At 32.6% G+C, this 19,778-nt stretch overlaps 1 protein-coding gene across 1 annotated transcript in view; it reads right to left on the reverse strand.

Moving 5' to 3' along the window:
* Positions 1 to 2,802: 2,802 nt before the first annotated feature.
* LOC115876541 (trichohyalin-like) overlaps positions 2,803 to 19,778 on the reverse strand; it is a 143,703-nt gene continuing 126,727 nt past the window's right edge. Inside the window, exon 4 of the mRNA XM_030892353.1 lies at positions 2,803 to 3,176. Within this exon, the coding sequence (XP_030748213.1) occupies positions 2,803 to 3,176 (374 nt within the window). The remainder of the gene's footprint in view (positions 3,177 to 19,778) is intronic.

Below are 19,778 nucleotides of genomic sequence, written 5' to 3' on the forward strand. Positions count from 1 at the left end.
ACTTAATTCTTCTCATATTTACCTGGCCCCGGGCCGTCAAGGAACTTAATATTATTATTGTGATTTGCGAAATTGCAGTAAATAAGTTAACCGGAAAGAAAGGAAAAAGATACAGATTAACGTTTTTTATCGAATTTTTTTATTCTATTCATTTTCTTGTGTTTTCCTCTTTTTCCAGACTCCTTTGGTTTATTTTTTCCTGATTTTCAGGTTTATTACATTTATGTTCACTGATATTTTAAAATTTGAATACAACGTTACAATACATTAAAAAATATATTTTCTTAGACTAATATAGACTAATATTGTCTTTAATTTTGAATACTTACACAGTGTAAACTATTTTAAATGATAAAATTTAAGAACAAATGGGATTTATCCACAGATTTCGATAGATTCAGCAACTAGGATAATTAAACTTCTCCTGCAAAATTAAAATTGTCCAACCATTTATGGAAAAAAAGGTTTCGTTATTTAAAAATTAAAAACATTTTTTAAATATATTCTATAATTTAGTTAGAGTTAGTTTCTTTAGACAAGTTTGTACATTAATTTCCTTTTGGAGAAATCATTACACATTGGACTGGATGGAGACCAGACGAAATTTGTATAAACTGGTTTTATATTTATATATTTTAGATAATTTTTTCCATAATCATAAATATTTAAATTTTTCCCGAGACGTACAAGGACTTCCTGTTCCAGTTCCTGTTCCTGTTCCAGTTCCAGTTCCAGTTCCTGTTCCTGTTCCTGTTCCTGTTCCTGTTCCTGTTCCTGTTCCTGTTCCTGTTCCTGTTCCTGTTCCTGTTCCTGTTCCTGTTCCAGTTCCTGTTCCAGTTCCTGTTCCTGTTCCAGTTCCTGTTCCTGTTCCAGTTCCAGTTCCTGTCCCAGTTCCTGTTCCTGTTCCAGTTCCTGTCCCAGTTCCTGTTCCAGTTCCTCAACATGTTCCACACTTTTCTGTGGCCCCCATAAAGATCATGTTGCATTTCTACTGAGAAGTCTTGTCAGTATCGTTCTTTTGGCAGTTTTATTTGGTTGTTCGTTCTGTTTCGTACTAACTTATAAAAAAAGCTCTATTTTTATTGTACTTCCTCTAGCCAGTTCATCCAGGTACACCCTGTATATACAATCCAACAGTATGCGTGGTATACATTTATCAATCACGTAGCACTTGATTATCATTCCCTTTTTATATTTGCTTTTGTCAAAATATACAATAAACAGATTTGTACCTTATGGCCAATTAAAATTTGTTCCTGGTTGGGAATTTTAATTGAGGCAGAGAAAAAAAAATGCTGGCGCTCTCAAAGATCCGACTGACGAATTCGAAATAAAAGTTTTCGAATGCCGCGGAATGAGTACTGTTTACGTCGAAAATTCATCAGAGAACAACGAGGAATGTTGCCAAACGCTAAATTTAATCATACCAACGATTATGAATTAATTTGCAACTCTTTATTGTTTGTTGGCCGTTCTTGATTAAATAACTTATAAAGAATTATTTACAAATTCCGAAATAGGATTTCGGATTTTTTAAAAACATTATAATTTAATTATTTACATCGACAGTCTAATAACAAAATATATACAGGGTGATCCGAACTATATTCCGGACACTCAGGCAGCATATTCTGTTCCAGTTAATTTTCAGAACTACAAACACAAAAGAGTATATTAAACAACGAGTTTCGAAAACGACGTTTTGCACACGAGTTCGACAGTTTGTTTATATTATATTTACCGAACGGCGCACGGTGAGGTATTAGCATGAAAAAGGTGATCGAAATTCGAAAAAGCAAATGTGTTTAAGATTTCCCAAAAAAAGATAAATGATAAGTTAAATCATGTCTGCCATGAATGGCTTTGCTATGGGTGTGTTTAGTTGCATTCATTTGTTTCAACGAAACGTCAAAGTTCTTACTTCTCACAGATAAGAGGTAAATGGCCAAATTTTATGTTTAAAATTCTAAATTGTTGTTGTTCTTTTTACGTTTATATTATTGTTTTGATTGAAAATGGCTCAGCAAGCTGCAGGTATGTATTCTACAAAAACGTATTATTTATTTTGATATTCTCTATACTAACGATTTTTTCTGCAACTAAAAGTTAGGCGTTCAGAAAATTTGATTGAATTTGTGACATTTTTATTATACTTAGAGATTTAGTTGCGCATTTCGAAGAATCCAGCATATTGTCTATATACGTTTTACTTAGTAAACATTGGGCTTTCATACAGTAAAATAAAATACTGCGACTTTTTGCGATTTTGCTGATAAAATGAGTAAAACATTCTTGGTTTCCTCTAATTTGCCAATCAGTGATATACTAATGCGAGGTGTAAACCGCGATGGCATTGTTGTGTACAAAGCGATCGCATTAGTGCCATTAGCAGTATAGCACAATTTGGCATTAGTAGCGACTTTAGTGGTATGGGCATTGCTCGCGGATCAGTCGTAGCATTAGTAGTATTATAGTTGCGATATTACTACTGGTATTAGTGGCATTGACCGTGGAAACACTGGAACAGTGATTTTTCTTTCTTTTTTTAGAATCGACGAATTATCCTTTATTTTGTTCATGTTATTTCCTCTTTAATTGAAAATAGCAATAATTTATATAAGGTCTACATAAAGAAATTTCGATCAACTATCTGTGTCAAATACCCCACTGTGCGGCGTAAAGAAAGGAAAGATAATGGGCACCGAAGGAATAAAGAGGAAGGCTATATATGACTGTAATAAGTGGGGAAATTGGCTTTCCTAATTTAAGCTGGCCGACACAAAAGGTTGAGTTGCAGCGTTGTCAACTTGACATGTTCTGTTCCCGTTCCCGCTCCCGTTCCTGTTCCTGTTCCTGTTCCTGTTCCTGTTCCTGTTCCTGTTCCTGTTCCTGTTCCTGTTCCTGTTCCTGTTCCTGTTCCTGTTCCTGTTCCTGTTCCTGTTCCTGTTCCTGTTCCTGTTCCTGTTCCTGTTCCTGTTCCTGTTCCTGTTCCTGTTCTTGTTCCTGTTCTTGTTCTTGTTCTTGTTCTTGTTCTTGTTCTTGTTCTTGTTCTTGTTCTTGTTCTTGTTCTTGTTCTTGTTCTTGTTCTTGTTCTTGTTCTTGTTCTTGTTCTTGTTCTTGTTCTTGTTCTTGTTCTTGTTCTTGTTCTTGTTCTTGTTCTTGTTCTTGTTCTTGTTCTAAGTTTTTGCATTAATATTTTAACATTTAATCTTTTCATCATTTTTATTAAATCATTTCACAGATTTTGTAGTACTTACACTCTCCAAACCAAAGATAAAGTTACAAAGATAAAGTTTCCCTTAACTTTCCATCTGATTTATAAACAGTTTTCTTGTAGTATTTTACAACAGGCTGTTGAAATTTTTGGAATGACAAAGTTTTAATTAGGCATAAAGCTCAAATCTGTTTATATTATATATTTACTGAACGGCGTAAAAAGAAAGGAAGGAGAATGGGCACCGAACGAAAAGAGAGGAAGGGTTGCATGACTGTAATAAGTGGGGAAATTGGCTTTCCTAATTTAAGCTGGCCGAGACAAAGGGTTGAGTTGGCAGCGTTGTCAACTCGACATGCTGAAAAAAAACACGCAATTTGCTACTTGATGTACGGGTGTTGTAGGTTTAGTTTCATATATGCACTTTTTTGTTTATTTGAATTTTGTAATATTAGTCGGTTTCAAAAATGAATGAGAACCTCCAATAAATAAGGAAACGAAGATAAAAAGAATATAAAAATCACAAAAAGGACTTAAACGACCCTTAAAAGATGAGATTGAATATTAAATATTTTTTTTTAGTTTTAACCAATGTTTTATAATACTAATTACTAGATATACAGAGTGCTACCAATTCGGGGTACGAACAATGGTATCTCGGTAACCGTTATAGATACGCACATGGTTAAATTATGGCAAAGTTGCGCTTTGAGATATTTAACAAAGCTTAGGGCTATCTGATAATATTTTTAAATTTGCAAATTAACTGATAATTTGTGTGATACAGTGGCCAACTTAATTTTTTTCAATACGTACCTACCTACATTTTTATTTTAGGTTTTGAAATAACTCGGTTTCCTGAGTACAACGATATGCCACACGTTATATTTTGTATATACACTATATTTGTTTTGGGTTTGTTTTGTTTAATAACAAAAAAACTATTTAATTATTATCTAAAAAAATTTCAAGTCCGACTCTAGTTTTTTTAAATTATTTAATCTGATTATATTCATCGCAATAATATTGATCAGCGCTAATTAACAATGGAATTGGAAGATTCAAATAAATAATATTCAAGTCAGCAATTTAAAGATATTATTTTTAATTTTTTTTATTGTTAATTTGAAATCTCAGTTTGCGATCTAATAATAAGCATAATATTAATAGTAGTTATTATAAATAAGTCAACTTCTACAAACTAGTTTCTAATGCTCTACATGTTTGAATGAGTTACCACCCTCCCTATTACACATGCATTTTGTACTCTTTATTGTAAATGTTGAGATGTAATGATTTCACTTTTACAAATGACATCAAGTAATATCCCAAGTGCTCGTACCTCGAATTTGTAGCACCCTGTATAATTATAATGATCTAAAGCTCTAACAAATTTATAAATATGGTTAGATTTGAAATACAAAATTTACCTTTACCTATCTCATGAACGATTTATTGATGATGATGCTGGGATTGATGAGCAATATTATACAATTATATTTATAAATTAAGGCCATAAACAATTATCAGGCAAATAATAATTTTGCAGATATTTATTACCTATAAACATTATTATACATTACTCATTACATTCTCATTCTATGGCAATGGCCCGCAATAACATCATTAATACAACTTCTGTCATAATATTTAACTTGACCGTTTTTTAAATAAAAAATATTGTAATATTTGAAGGGTGATTTCACCCTCTTGAAACTGGAATTTCGAAAAATCCCTCCTTATCGAACCTCTACACCCTAGAATTAACCTGTATGCCAAAATTGAGCTTTTTTATATTGAGTGGTTTGAGCAGGATCGTGATTAATCAGTGAGTCAGTCACATAAGGATTTTATGTATTAGTCTAGATTAAAGGTTCAAGTAAATAAAATACATAAATTATAAGTAAAATAAGTCAAAACCTGACTTAATGAATGAATTCTATGAGCGTCTCCATACTACATTGTGTAGATAAAGCACAACCGTATCATGTACAGCCGTACAGCAATTAAAATAAAGCATTTCGAATGCGAAATATATTTACGCGCAGTTTAGGTAAACGCGAACAAAGGGCATAAAAGCTTAACCCTGTGTGAAAAGTAGCAAGCTAAATAAAAATGTAATTAGGCAAATAGCCGACGGCAACTGAACGTAAAACAAGGCAGCGTACAAAGACCAAAACAAACAGTCGTTATTTTAAAAAATAAGTTCGGCCAGCGGCCATTCGTTATAATGGACCAGTTAACCCCGCCGTTGTCGCTATTGTAGAAATAATGTTTTAAATGTTTTTCGTGGCACAAATGACTTGCAGTTCTAGGTATAAGTATGTTCCAGATTACATAAACTTAAATTTAATGGAATATTCATTCAATAGTCATTAGAAGTCCCTTAATACCGTATGATAGATAAAAAAACGGTGTCCAGGTTGGCTAGGAAATCTATACTAATATATAAAATCCTTAAGTGACTCACTGATTAATCACGATCCTGCTCAAACCACTCAAACGTAAGAACTGAATTTTCGCATACAGGTGTAGAGGTTTGTTAAGAAGGGATTTTTCAAAATTCCAGTTCCAAGGGGGTGAAACCACCCATTAAATATTACAATATTTTTTATTTAAAAAACGATCAAGTTTCCGAAAAAAACGCCAAATTTTTCCGAAACCAAACCGGTAAGTTTTTCGTAAAAACTTTTAAGCACGTATATTTTATTTTGTTGTATTACATATTTTAAGATTTTTAAAAATTTATACAGGGTGTTTCATAAAATATGACTATTGAGTAATCACGATTCTACTTAAACTGCTTGACGTTTAAAGCTGATTTTTGGCAAACGGATTGACTGTGGGGTGTAGAGGTTTGATAGGAAGGGTTTCTCGAATCTCAAATTCCAAGAGGGTGAAAACGCCCCTCAAATATTACAATATATGTTATTTAAAAAACGGTTAGTCTTTCGGGAAAACGCTTGAACACGCATAATTTATTTTGTTTTCTACATATTTTGAAATTTTCTAAAAAATCATACAGGGTGTTGGGTAATTGATTAACCACGATTTTGCTTAAACTTCTTGACGTAAAAAGCTTATTTTTGGCAAACGGATTTTTCGAAAGTCAAATTCCAACGAGATGAAACTACCCCTCAAATATTATCAAGTTATATAATAATATCGCCATATTGTTTTTTCTCATGCTGACATAAATGTGAGAAAATTTTGTCCAGTTTGTATGTTAATGGAAATTCTTGCTTTGCTTTATTATCACCATTACAAATGATTAATTCGACGCGAACGAAGTCGCGGGACGATATAAAATGACAGCGACCTTCATTTCATAGCCATCGCTGACGCCGTGTTTTTTTTTCGATCATACAGTACTTTACAGTTGAGGGTTGGAACCTTTGGTGTTATACAGCAAAATAAAAACACTAAATCACCACAATACACCAAAACACTTTTACTTTTACACTGGACGCGCGTTTCGCTAACCATGTTAGCATCATCAACAGATGATTATAAACTAAAATACGATCTACAAGTTGAGCGTTTATAAACTCGCTCAGTAGGCACCGAGTGGGCGTGGCAAGATCTAGCCAACCGAGTCAGAGCCCACCGTGCGCAACAGTTAAATTTCCGCCACTAGAGTAGTAGGAACAAAGAACTTGAAGGAATTGGACCGTTGTCTCTGTGCATACTATCTTTACATTTATTAATTCTGATGCTTTCATATGCATACAGTACATTATAAAAATGCCAGCAATAAAGTGGGTCTTAAAATTAATTTAGCAAAATCTAAAATAATATACAAAGAACTAATGAAAAGAAAAGACATTATAATAAATAACATAACACTGGAAATAGTAAAGACATATAGTGAGTTCAAATACAGATATTTTTCTTAGGCGATTTTATAATTTTGTTATTAAACGCATTACAGAGATGATTTGTTAAAACAAATTTAACCACTATATGTCCTTCTTTCTGCTTTTTTAGTTATAATACTATAAGAATGCTTTAATTGTTAAGTCTTTCCCATTTTGCAAAAACTGCAGAACAAAATCCAAAAAATAAACTGAGGCTATGTTCTCATATTTGACAGAATATCAAATAAATTATGGAAACCTTTCCGGCACAATAAATTTATTTCAACTCGCCCAAAACAGAAAAAAGAACAAAAACTTTGCATTTTCATATTTCTCTTTTGAGAGTCGTGCGCTTTATCAAAAATTAGTGGCCGAAAAGATAAAATCTATACGGCAGCGCCAAGGGGCGGAAAACGAAAATTTATTACCGGTGATGTATATACGAGGCGAAGGAGACAAAACGCGCAAAGTAATATATTCATTTCAAAAGTCATATTTCGGTTGGCGCGGTCGCCGCTTTCGGGACACTGCTTCTTTTCCGTTCCCATTGCCCACCCAACATCATCCGTTGCTTTCCAGGAGCCCTATTCTTAAACTAAAAGGTTACGACTCTCGTTTCAAAGTGAAATAACAATCACGAATGTGTTAAAATCATTACAGGGTGGCCCATCGAAAACGTTCCGCAAGGCATAACGGCCAGGGTATTTTTTTTTTCAACACGTCAATTTTGTTTGTGAGAGGGACAACTTTTGCCCCAAAAATGATTGCAAAATCTTTAACCCTCGAAGCGGGGCTGTCATCCCCCAATTTTTCTCAAATGGGAAGGGGGGTCAAGTGGCACCGCAATGAAAATTCCTATTCTATATATTTCCCCGCTTCGTTTTTGAAAATCGGTCGGGTCATTAAGAACATACGAAGGATTGAAATTTAAAAAGTTTATTTAAACATTTATCAGAGTAAATGATAAGGATAAATTCCTTCGACCAATTTGCTGTTTTTTCTTATTATTTCTAGATGTTTACGCATTTTTTCACTGGTCACAAGGTTGAACGATCAGGTGCGGTAGTTGCTAGATAGCTGTTCTGTGACTTAAGGTGCATTGAAGTTCTTCTCAATATCGTTAAACTGACCCACAATAGAATTTTCAAAAATACCAGCCCACACGTTCAATTTCTGAGGGTTTTGTGTGTGCACCTCGTGAAAAACCCTGAGGTTGTCCTCAGCCCAGTACCGACAGTTGTACCGATTAACTACACCGTTCAAAAAGAAAGTACACTCATCCGAAAAACACACATTAAATATTAAATTAATATCATTCGCCACTCGTTCACTCATAGTTTCACAAAATTGCAAGCGACGCGACGATCAAAATCGCCTTCGTTGAGTTCTTGTACCAACTGAATTTTGTACGGGTGGAATTTTTAATATCCTTTGGACACTCGTACGATTCACGCCGGTCTCATTGACTAATTTTGTACTCAGCAAACTATCCATGGCAACTTGGCCCAATACGAATACCTCCATAGCTTCATTTACTACAGGATTTTCCCTCTGCCTCATTTTATTCATAACGGAACCAGTTTCGCGAAATTTTGCTACTAACTAGCGAACAATTTTGCTATAAAGGTGTTTGTCAGGATGGCATTCATTGAATATCTGCGCAACCCGATACATTCATTATTTTTAAAATAAAGTTCGATTATTTCCACTTTTTATGTAAGTGACTACACCATAATTGTTAAAAAGTTTAACGATATTGAGAAGAACTTCAACGCACAAGTCACAGAACAGCTATCTAGCAACTACCGCACCTGATCGTTCAACCTTGAGGCAAGTGAAAAAATGCGTAAACATCTAGAAATAATAAGAAAAAACAGTAAATTGGTCGAAGGAATTTATCCTTATCATTTACTCTGATAAATGTTTAAATAAACTAATAAAACACACATTTCCCTTGTTTTAGGGATAGGGCTCCTTAGTCCCAAGTCCCGCCGAAAATTGGGAGAGATGACGCCCGGGGCCGCGGCGATGCGCCCCACCGCGAGACGCGAGAGTAATCTGACGAGAAGTCTGTTAATGTTTCCCTCGGCGGTCGTTACGCGCTGCTCTTATCGTCTACCCAGCCACTGATTGCTTCATTTCAGACAATTGCCTGTTTATATTCAGAGGACCGCAACAGCGATACTTATGAGCCGATAACGCCGCCGAGGCGGCAGACCTTCCTTCTCTGCTTGTCCTCTTTTTCCTCCAATTCCAGCCGATGCCATGGGCCTCTTATTGCTCCTTGTCTTTCGATTTCCCTTCCTCCGTTTGGTCTCTTGATGGTTTTATTATCGATACCTTAAGAAAACCATTGAGATTGAACCTTTGGTGTTACAACAGAAGGTTATAGCTAAATGCCGGTAAGAGTAAAATTGTAATCCATTTCTAGTGACAGTTAGTCTAGCTATTTTCAAAATCGACATTAGTTTATGGACTTTATTTAAATTTATAACAGGGGTTATTTTTATTTAATTTATCTACAATAATGTTAATAAGTAAGTATTTATTATTTTATCAAGAAAAATGAAGCAGTAGGTATCTGCTGACGGAAGGAATAGATATGTTTACTAGTGATTTTATTTTGTAAGGACAATTGCTTGTTGGCCTGAAGGGTTTATGCTCAAAAACATCCAAATAGAAATTTCCTTGACAAGAGTTTTTTTGAAATACTACTTTTCCTATTTCACAGAGCTGATAATGTGGTATATGAAAAACCTATTAGGCAGAAACCTGTAGTTGGAAGTGAAGAAAATGAATTTGCCTTAATTGGTCCTTTTATAGAAAATCGAATATATCGACAAGTGATCGTAATATAAATCAAAGAACTATACTTCTTTATTTTTCTTGATAAAATAATAAATACTTACTTATTAAGCTATTGTAGGTAAATTAAATAAAAGTAAACTGTCATCCATAAAAAGTCCATCAAGTAATGTCGATTTTGAAAATATCTACTAAGTGTCACTAACAAATATTTTATTGAAAAATCGTTTTTTATTCAAAATCTGAGCTAGATAGGTATAGGAAACCCTAATATATTTTGAAAGAGCATTTAAATCTGCTTCGACTTATTTAAAAAAATGCATAGCGTTGTATTTGAAATAACGAAGTTTGTATATAAAATAAATATTTAAAATTGTCTAGCAATTTTTGATATCCCTGTATACATTTAAGAAAGCAATGACATTTTTTAGTAAAGTTTATTTCTCTGGCTTCAAAGTCAGCACAAGAATTAGCTCTGAAAAGTAATGTACAGGGTGGTAACAAACTTTTTTATTATAGCATGCATATTTAAATATCTTTAAATATCTCAAAAACCAAAGCTTTTAAACATATTAAACCCTTATAATAAATGCCTTATTTTATGCTCGTAAATCTAAAAATTAAATAAAATACAGGGTGTTCTATAAGAAAAATATAACTTTGGTATGGATCTTACTTCCGACACACCCTGTACATTTGAAAATAATTTTAAATTATGCATATTACCTCTCTACATATACCCATAAAAAATTGTTTCTACATCTTTCCGTTTTCGTATAATCAACCGAAGCGAATGAGGTGCGCCACCCTGTATAAGGGATGTTATACCATAATTGAAAATGGTTGGATAAGCTGAAAATGATGATACAGCAGCATCCAAATGTATTTGATCCAAGTACGCTTGGATTATGCCAACGGAATACAATAACTAAATAAAGTTTTTGATAAAATAAAGTTAAAGTAATTCTTCTGTTGATGTTTGGGTTGTATATTTTGGTCACTTTGTTTCGAATAGTTAGGTTTGTGTATTTATATTATTTGTCAGAAGCTGCTTCCATTACAATGTCAAAGTCCACGTCTATAACTCGTTATTTTATTCAAATAACTACCTTAAATTTAAGAAAATGTAATTTTCGTATTGTGATCTGTCAAATTCTTTTGAAACTGATTAAAATTAATTTTTCAATTGGAATTTATCGTCTCCGTGGCCCCAACATGGAAGCAATAACGTTTCATTACAAGCTGATTAATCGAACGTTACTCATAAGATTACGTCGCCGAATAAACGACATGGAATCGATAGAGAGAAGGCAATTACGGCCATTTAATTAACTTAAATGCCCTCGTGCCCTGTCTAGGGCTCCCTTTTTATTCCCTTTATTTTTCCTTCAAATTGTACTGCGATGCAATTACGCCGATCGGCTAATAATTGTTACTTTCTGGAAATCGGCGGCGATGTTATTAAATTTAAGAGGATTCTTTTCGCAGGCCTTAATTAAAACTGAAGCTAATGAACTGCCTAATCGTTACCTGTAGTAATCGAGCCAGGTTTAAAGGACGACGAAGTCGCGACGCGACGCAGTAATCAGGAGTTTTTTATGTTTTTAATTTCATTTCGAGGGTCGAATAAAAATTAGTCAGGTTTAATTGATATATTATAATATTAGAATTCTCCTCTTGGATTTAAAACTGAAACCAACTTTCTAGACTTAATATTTGATTTGAAAAACTTACGTGAAAACAACATATAAACGTTTTTTGCGTGTCAAGCCCTTTTTACGATTCTACCGTTTGAAGCGTTTTTTTGATTTGTATCCATTAAAACACGTGAAAGAAGCGGCAGTTTCTATCAAGATGTTAATTAGTAACGTCGCAAGCTCGTGAATTCCCGGCCCGTTCAACAATCAATCCTGTAAGAAAGAGATAGGCCAGATCGGCGCCGGTTAGCGTTGAAGAGACGAAGATAAAAGATAGGATGTACTTAAACAGCCGTTAAACGCTAGCCTACTAAAATGCCGTTAATAGATATTGTGACGTCGTTCATGTCGGCGGAAAGTAATGCCTAGCCATAATAAGTGCAAGTATTTTAAGGGGTGGTAGATCTCGATATTTTCTCTTTATCGTTATTTTACTTTGAAAATATCCAAAAAAAATATTTTTTGCTCAAATTTTGAGGACCACTGAATCTTTTCTGGATTTTCTTTTTTTTAAATTTAATCTGATACCTATGTTGTTGCCATGTTATCAAGAAATTATGTTTTTTAACTAAAAACTAAGAAAATTTCCAAAAAAGAATTTCAAAGAATTTCGAATTTTCCAAAAAAATGTTTTCGCGTAAACCTCGCCCAAACCTCGTACGCGTGTTTCTGGGGTTAAACTATAAGTACTACCAGTTAAAATACTTGCACTTATTTCTGGGACACCCTGTATAATCCTGTTATTTTGTTTTAATCGCAAAAGACTCTTCACGCTAAAAACGCAAAAAAGAGCCAAGTTTTAATTACATTTTGAATTACGGTTACAATGAATCGCTTCACTCCAACCGAAATTAAGTCATTAACACTTTTCCAATTTGGTCTTGTCCCTCCGTCTTCTCGCCCTTAGCAGCGCCATCTCGTTCAGGTCCTATAATAACGAACCTACTGTAGGCCCAATTAAAATGTGTGAGGCGTCGGGCCGAATTACTTTGACGTAAAATAATTAGCTGTGCGAGAAAAATCGGCGATTATATTTGATCCCGGCTGCGAACGCAAATTGCCAATCTCGTTAGAAGTTGTTAATTGGCAGGCTTAAGAGGGGCGCCAATTCGTATGCGGCTGCGGTAGTCGGTCGCGCACTTCCCCGGCCCGTTGTTTCCCTTAATATCGCTGATTACATGCTTTACGATGCTGTGTCGTATATAGTGGCTTCGTTGTTTAGTTAAGGACACGGCAATCTACAGGGTCGTCCGAATTGTATTCCGAAAACTTCGGCAGCATATTCTGCACATAAAAATAAGTAAAAAAGTTCGTATAGCCTGTGAAACGAATAACTTTGAATTTGACAGTTCCCGCGGGCTTTTCTAGTATTAATTTCATTAGGTTAGCAACTAGCGGCCATGCTGACGCAATGCCGTCTCTAATAGAACAGCCTCGGAGCGAGATTTATGACGTCACGCTAGTTAGATACTACGGATTAATAAATATGTTGTAGAATACATGGAAAACATAATAATTATTCCTCGTATTTTTGGTTACATTGATTATGGCTGAAATCGTACTCCATAGTCAATGTCGATAGTTTTAGTGTTAAGAATAATAATTTTAAAAAATATGTTGTCATCTTTTGAGAAGTTTATATTAATTTATTAATTGCAGTAAACATTATGTGGTGTTAGGTTAGATTGTGAATATTTTATATGTAAATTTTTGGATTATATTCGACACTATTTTTATCATATGACACTACACTGATGAAGGCTATAATGTTAGCCAAAACTTTTTTTTTAAACCAAAAAATATAATGAAAAACCAAATGAAAACTTAATCAGCGTTTTTCCCGAACCTAAATCCCAAAAAAATCAAAAATTTTAGAATAATTTTACATATAAAATGACAGCGATCTTTATTTCATAGCCATGGCTGACGCCTTTTTTTATGATATTGTATTATTTGCAAATATAATTTTTTGAACATTGATACTTGCAAAATATACATATAAATTTTGTGAATGCATATAATAATACATCACTATTAGTAGATAGTGAATGTTTTTTTGTTAAATTAGTTCGATTTTCAAACCCCAAAATTTATAATATATTTTACATTTTACCCATTATCTTATGTACCTATTCATTATTTGTATATTGTAAAACATTTGCTGTATTTGTATGGTTCATAGTTTATTTGCCAAAGTATTTATTGCTATAAACAGGTATATATATATTGTATTTATAACTGTATATTATGTATATTTCATGTAAACTATATCATTTTTAAAATACAAACCAAAAATACGTGGAATAATTATGTTTTCCATGTATTCTACAACATATTTATTAATCCGTAGTATCTAACTAGCGTGTCGTCATAAATCTCGCTCCGGGGCTGTTCTATTAGAGACGGCATTGGTCTGATATTTAGAAATGTCAAAAGCTGATGACATTTTACTTTTGACAATTTTTACATTTTGTGTTGATTTTTGCAAGAAAAGGAAGAACTGTCACTTGTTTTATTATTTTCCTTTTCTATTTCACAAAAGAAAAAGGAGTTACCTATCTGATTCGGTTCAGGCACTCAATTTAAAGAACATCAGTAACTTTTTTGATAGAGGGATTTTATATTTACCATGTTGGTAAAAAATAACAGTCAAAATTCAAAGTTATTCATTTTATAGACTATATAAAGGTACCCACACACTGACCAGAGCCGAACGCGCCGCGTCCACTGAAGATAAATATTGTTTGTGTTACTTTCAATGAAGGTGCGCACACTAGCCAGAGCCGCACGAATTGCATCGACGAAAATGCGGCCAGTACATAGACTTAAAATAAAATATAGACTACACTATTTACATCTCAACGCGGACAAACAACCTTTTTTGTACACATGTTTACTTCTGGGTACAGTCGACCGCGCCTTCCTCATCCAGCTTATGTTGTCACGTCTTTAATATTATCAATATTTTTTTTCTTGTTATACACATATATTGAGATATTAATACTACAGTTTAATAAAGTAGGTTTTAATATTCCATAGATGTATTAAATAGTCCTTATACTACTAAATTATAAGTCGGATACTGTTTAATAAGGATAAGTTCTTTACAATATGACAACACCGATTAGAGGCGAGGGAGCCTATTCATTCATTTATTACCTTGTAGTACGTGTCGCACGTGTGCGGTAAAGCTTTGTTGCCGCTATCTCCCCGGCTGTATTAACGCATTTTCTTAGCTTGTAGTCCTTAAGTGTTTATTTTATTGACTTTTTCTGTTCAAAAACTATAAAATATGGTTCGCCAGTGCCAAATCTGCAAGAAATTTGACTTAAATAATCCATTTAAGTCTTGAAACGATTTTTGACCGGTAGGCAACTCTCAATTTACCCATTGGCAGTCAGTGGCGTTGTTGTAGAAAGGCGCTTATTTAGATAATATTTTAGTAAAATGTAAAATCTGAATTTTTTCTTTTACATTACATTATTTACTTACTTACATTGTAACAAAATCATAATTATAACCCTGTTAATAATTAATAATGTTTTTATTAAAAATATATTCCGGTTTATTCTAAAATTATCTTCAGAATCTAAAATAACATACAAGAATTTTAAAATGATATTACATTATGAAACAATATTTTTTAATATACCGGGTCATCTCAAAAGTGGCTCAACCCTATAACTTTTTTTATTTTTTCAGATAAAAAAACAGATTTGTATGTTTGTAGTAGTAGGTATATGACATAAATTAGGATTTATTGACGTATTCAATTGTTTTTGGTCTCTTCCTGTTTTACCGAAATGATTACATCTTTTTATTTTTAAAGGCACCCTAGGTATATTGCTACTTTATTCGATAAAAAATGACACTCTGAATAGAATGACATATCATATGTTGTCGCTTAAAAACATATCCTATTTTAAATTTCAATCCAGTTTTTTTCAATCCACTAAGTTTTAATCAAGGAGCCTTGGAAAAATAGTTTTGATCGTCTAATAGGTTTCGTGTCTTGTCTAGGCCGGTTAAAAGATGTACAAATCGTATTTTTAATCATACATATGTCAATTTTTTCAAATGGAACAAGGGTGACTCATTAGCATATTTGGAAAAAGCATTTTTTTATGAATATATTGATACCACACACTTGGTATTTCGAGTCAAATTGTCGTTATGAACCGCGTGTTACAATTACAATTAAACCATATGCGAAAATGTCAAAAGTTGACATATGATATGTCATTCTATTCAGAGTGTCATTTTCTATCGAATAAAGTAGAAATAACCGAGGGCGCCGTTTAAAAATTAAAAGTTATAGTCATTTCCGGTTAAAAAGGAAGTGACCAAAAACAATTGAATGCGTCAATCAATCCTAATTTATTTCATATACTAACATACTAAATCTTGTTTTTTTATTTGAAAATATAAAAAAATTATGGGGGATGAGCCACTTTTGAGACGCACCTGGTATAATAAAGACAGTACCGAGTTAAATAAATGTAGTTTTTATTTTATCACCTTCCTTGCTTTAATGGAACAGATTTATGTTTTCTCTAATTTACATAATAAGACATCACTTAACCAGAAACAAAATTACAACAATCATATTTTTTTTTCTCTCCCTGTCGCCGATTCTATTATATCTGTGGAATAGATCCTGTTTTGATTAATATTAGGGGTTGTAAATGTTTGACTAAAATTAATAATTTATTATTAATTTCAAAAATTACCTAATTTCAATTATAAAATTTCTTCTATAACGTGTATTTTATTATTTTTATCCTTTTTGGACTCTAAATTGTTTTTTCTAAACTTATATTTAAAAAACCTGTCCTAAATCTTAATAAAATATAAAAAAGTTTAAATACGATATATTTTTAATTTAATTATAGCTTCATTAAAATAAAAAAATTACCCGGCTATGATACGGAGAGTTCAGGTGTACTTGAGAAACGAAAGTTTGTGTTGTGTTTCTCGGCAGAGTCGTCAGGGAACGACCGTTACGACAGAGACAACCTATCTATCGCTCGTGTCGCACTCGTTATAACCTAAAACAATAACACAACAATAACAAGACAGTGTCTGACCGCATGTTCCAGCTATTTATGAATGAGATGCTCAGTCTATATTTTATTTTAAGTCTATGGGCCAGTATTGTTGGGCCAGAATGATTTTCGGTCAATGCGGCTAGTGCTGCTGACGTCACACGCAATTCCTTCCACTCTACGCGGGTAGCCGAATCGAACTAGCCGAAGAGGAGACTATAAATTCAATATGCCAAGAAAGTTCGCAAATTTTTTATGGCTCATTTTGAATTGTACCATTGTAATAAAGTTTATACAAAGTTTACTACACACAAACTATTAAAAATCGCTAAAATTGTCGCTGATGCATGATCAAATGATGACTCATTGTTTGCCATCAAAAGAAAGGTCTCCAAGGTCACAAATTCTGCTGCAGCCCGTATAGGGGCGTTACATGTCCTTATATTCTTTAGTCATTGAGACGAACGCTCTAGCGCTAAAAACTTAACAGCTCATGTATATTAATTTAATGTAACTTTTAGTAATATGAAACAGTGTTCAAATTCGATAAGTAATTTTAAAAATCTGTAAATCTTGCGGCCAATTTTCTCTTCAATAAGAAAGAAATATCGTATTAAATAGTTTTATTAGTCTACAAAAAGTCTTTCCCGCATTTGTTAGGTTAATATATAAAGTTTCTAAGACGTCTTACCTATATAAAATAAAACGTTTGTTAAGTTTCTTACCAAACTAATTTCAAACAAGTATTTCTCCATACTCAAAAAGCTCCGACTCGACCATAAACGGATTAAAGGGGAACTGTAAATCTCTTCCGCAGCAAAGGAAACCGCACATTTCTCCTTGTAAAACACCGTTAAGACACTGCTATAAGCTTATAAAAACATCAAACTCTCATTTTCTGACGTATCCCTTAAGTTGGGAACTGAGAGTTGGGGTAGTTTGTAAGGAAACTGGATGTTCATTATTTTTTGATGGTATTTACTTGCTCCCAATGTTTATGTCTTTTGATGAAGAGGATGTTGTCGGGTGGGGTTATGTAAATATTAATCAAAACTTAGTCAAATAAAATATGTTTGTTTTTATCTATGTTCTGATTCACGAAAGATGTTGATTGCCTCAGAGTATGTTTACTATATAAAAAGACATGCGGGAAGTGTATGAGACTGATACAACTGTTTATTTTATTGTCATAAGACACTACTACATATGTACAGGGTGTCCCTCTTAAGATGGATACAAGCCAATATCTTGATTGTTTGTTAAGCGATCTTTTTCATTTTTGGCAGGAGGCTGTATGGCTATAAGACGTACGTTTTGCTTAGGGTAAGAAATGCGATACCTCATAGACGTACGTTTTAATGGGGTTTGATATTTTACGAGTCAAGAGTAAACTATACTTAGGACAGTATTTATTTCCAATCTGATAAATTATATTGAATACTCCTTACCCAAGATACTTAAGTTCTAATTTTGATAAATATTGATACAGGGTGTGTTATTAAAATAAGACATTTTTATTATTATTTTTTTAAGTACTTACGACGCCACTGGATAAACAGCTGGTTTAATATCAATAACCAATTATAACCAATTATCAATTAATAATCGATTTAAGTTTTCAGATAGCTTCCATAATAATTAAGATACGATACAAAAAACTAAATATTTTCAATTTATTTTGTTTACTTTAAAAAATTGTTTTTTAAGTTTGCTAATACAAATGAATAAAATGAGTTACGAAATAATTTAAAAACCCAGTTTTTAATGGAATCTGGAATATGATTTTTATTCGTTTTATTGAGGAATATTTTAAATAATTCAAAAAATAGTTATTTAAAACAATCACTATTAACTTTGAAAAATATGCTCTAAACAAAGATTTATAAAACTATAACGAACTCAAAGTCAACATCTTCAACCTTCAACCATCTTCGACCAAACTTATATCGATTATTAATCGATAATTGGATATAATTGGTTATTGATAATAAACCAGTTGTTTATCCAATGGCGTCGTAAGTACTTAAAAAATAATAATAAAATTAAAAATGTCTTATTTTAATAACACACCCTGTATCAATATACATCAAAATTAGAACTTAAGTATCTTAGGTAAGGAGGATTCAATATAATTTATAAGATTTGAAATAAATACTGTCCTAAGGGTAGTTTACTCTTGACTCGAAAAATATTAAACCCCATTAAATGTACGTCTATATATCTATGTATCGCATTTCTTACCCTGGGCAAAATGTACGTCTTATAGCCATACAGCCTCCTACCAAAAATGAAAAAGATCGCTCAACAAACAATCAAGATATTGGCTTGTATCCATCTTAAGTGGTACACCCTGTATATAGCAATTATGTACTGTACCAAAAAAGTAGGTATGCATTTTATTTGTATCTGTATAGTTTGGTAAAATTGTATTTTTTTGGAATTGTTCTAATTTATTTTGTTGTTCTTGTTAAGTTCATACTTATACCTATACAATACTCCTATAACTTTTTTACTTTTTCAGTTAAAAAACGAGATTTGGTATTAAAAAGAAGAAGAAAAAAGACTCAAAGTCACAGTCTCGAAATTTGGTATGTTAGTATATGTATGACATAAATTAGGATTTATTTACGTATTAAATTGTTTTAGTCACTTCCTGTTTCACCGGAAATGACTACAACTTTTGATTTTTAAATGCACCCTCGGTATATTTCTACTTTATTCCCTAAAAAATGACACTGTTTTTTTTTCAACTGTTGACAATTTTATATAAAAAAATAATATTTTAAATTTCAATCTAAAGTGCCCTGGCTGTGTTAAAAATACTAATTTTTAATCAAGAATCTTTGAAAAAATAGTTTTGATTGTCTAATGTTTTTCGTGTTAAAAGATGTCCAAATCGTATTTTTAATCATATCTCAATTTTTTCAAATTGAACGAGGGTGGCTCATTAGCATACTTTTTGAGGAAAAAATATTCCAGTCCTATTTTAGAGAATCACCAAACTTTAAGTTTGAATCACCCTGTATCCTCATATTTAGATTTTAGATGGGTAAAGGCTTTAATTAAAAAATTATATACCTATTATTTTATACCCATAAACATTTTCCAAGATTTTCTTATTACTAATAATTTGAATATATTTTTTGCATACTTGAATAGT

This window comes from Sitophilus oryzae, unplaced genomic scaffold (genome assembly GCF_002938485.1).
Source record: "Sitophilus oryzae breed Bouriz unplaced genomic scaffold, Soryzae_2.0 scaffold_1436_pilon_pilon, whole genome shotgun sequence".
In the NCBI taxonomy this organism is placed as follows: domain Eukaryota; kingdom Metazoa; phylum Arthropoda; class Insecta; order Coleoptera; family Curculionidae; genus Sitophilus; species Sitophilus oryzae.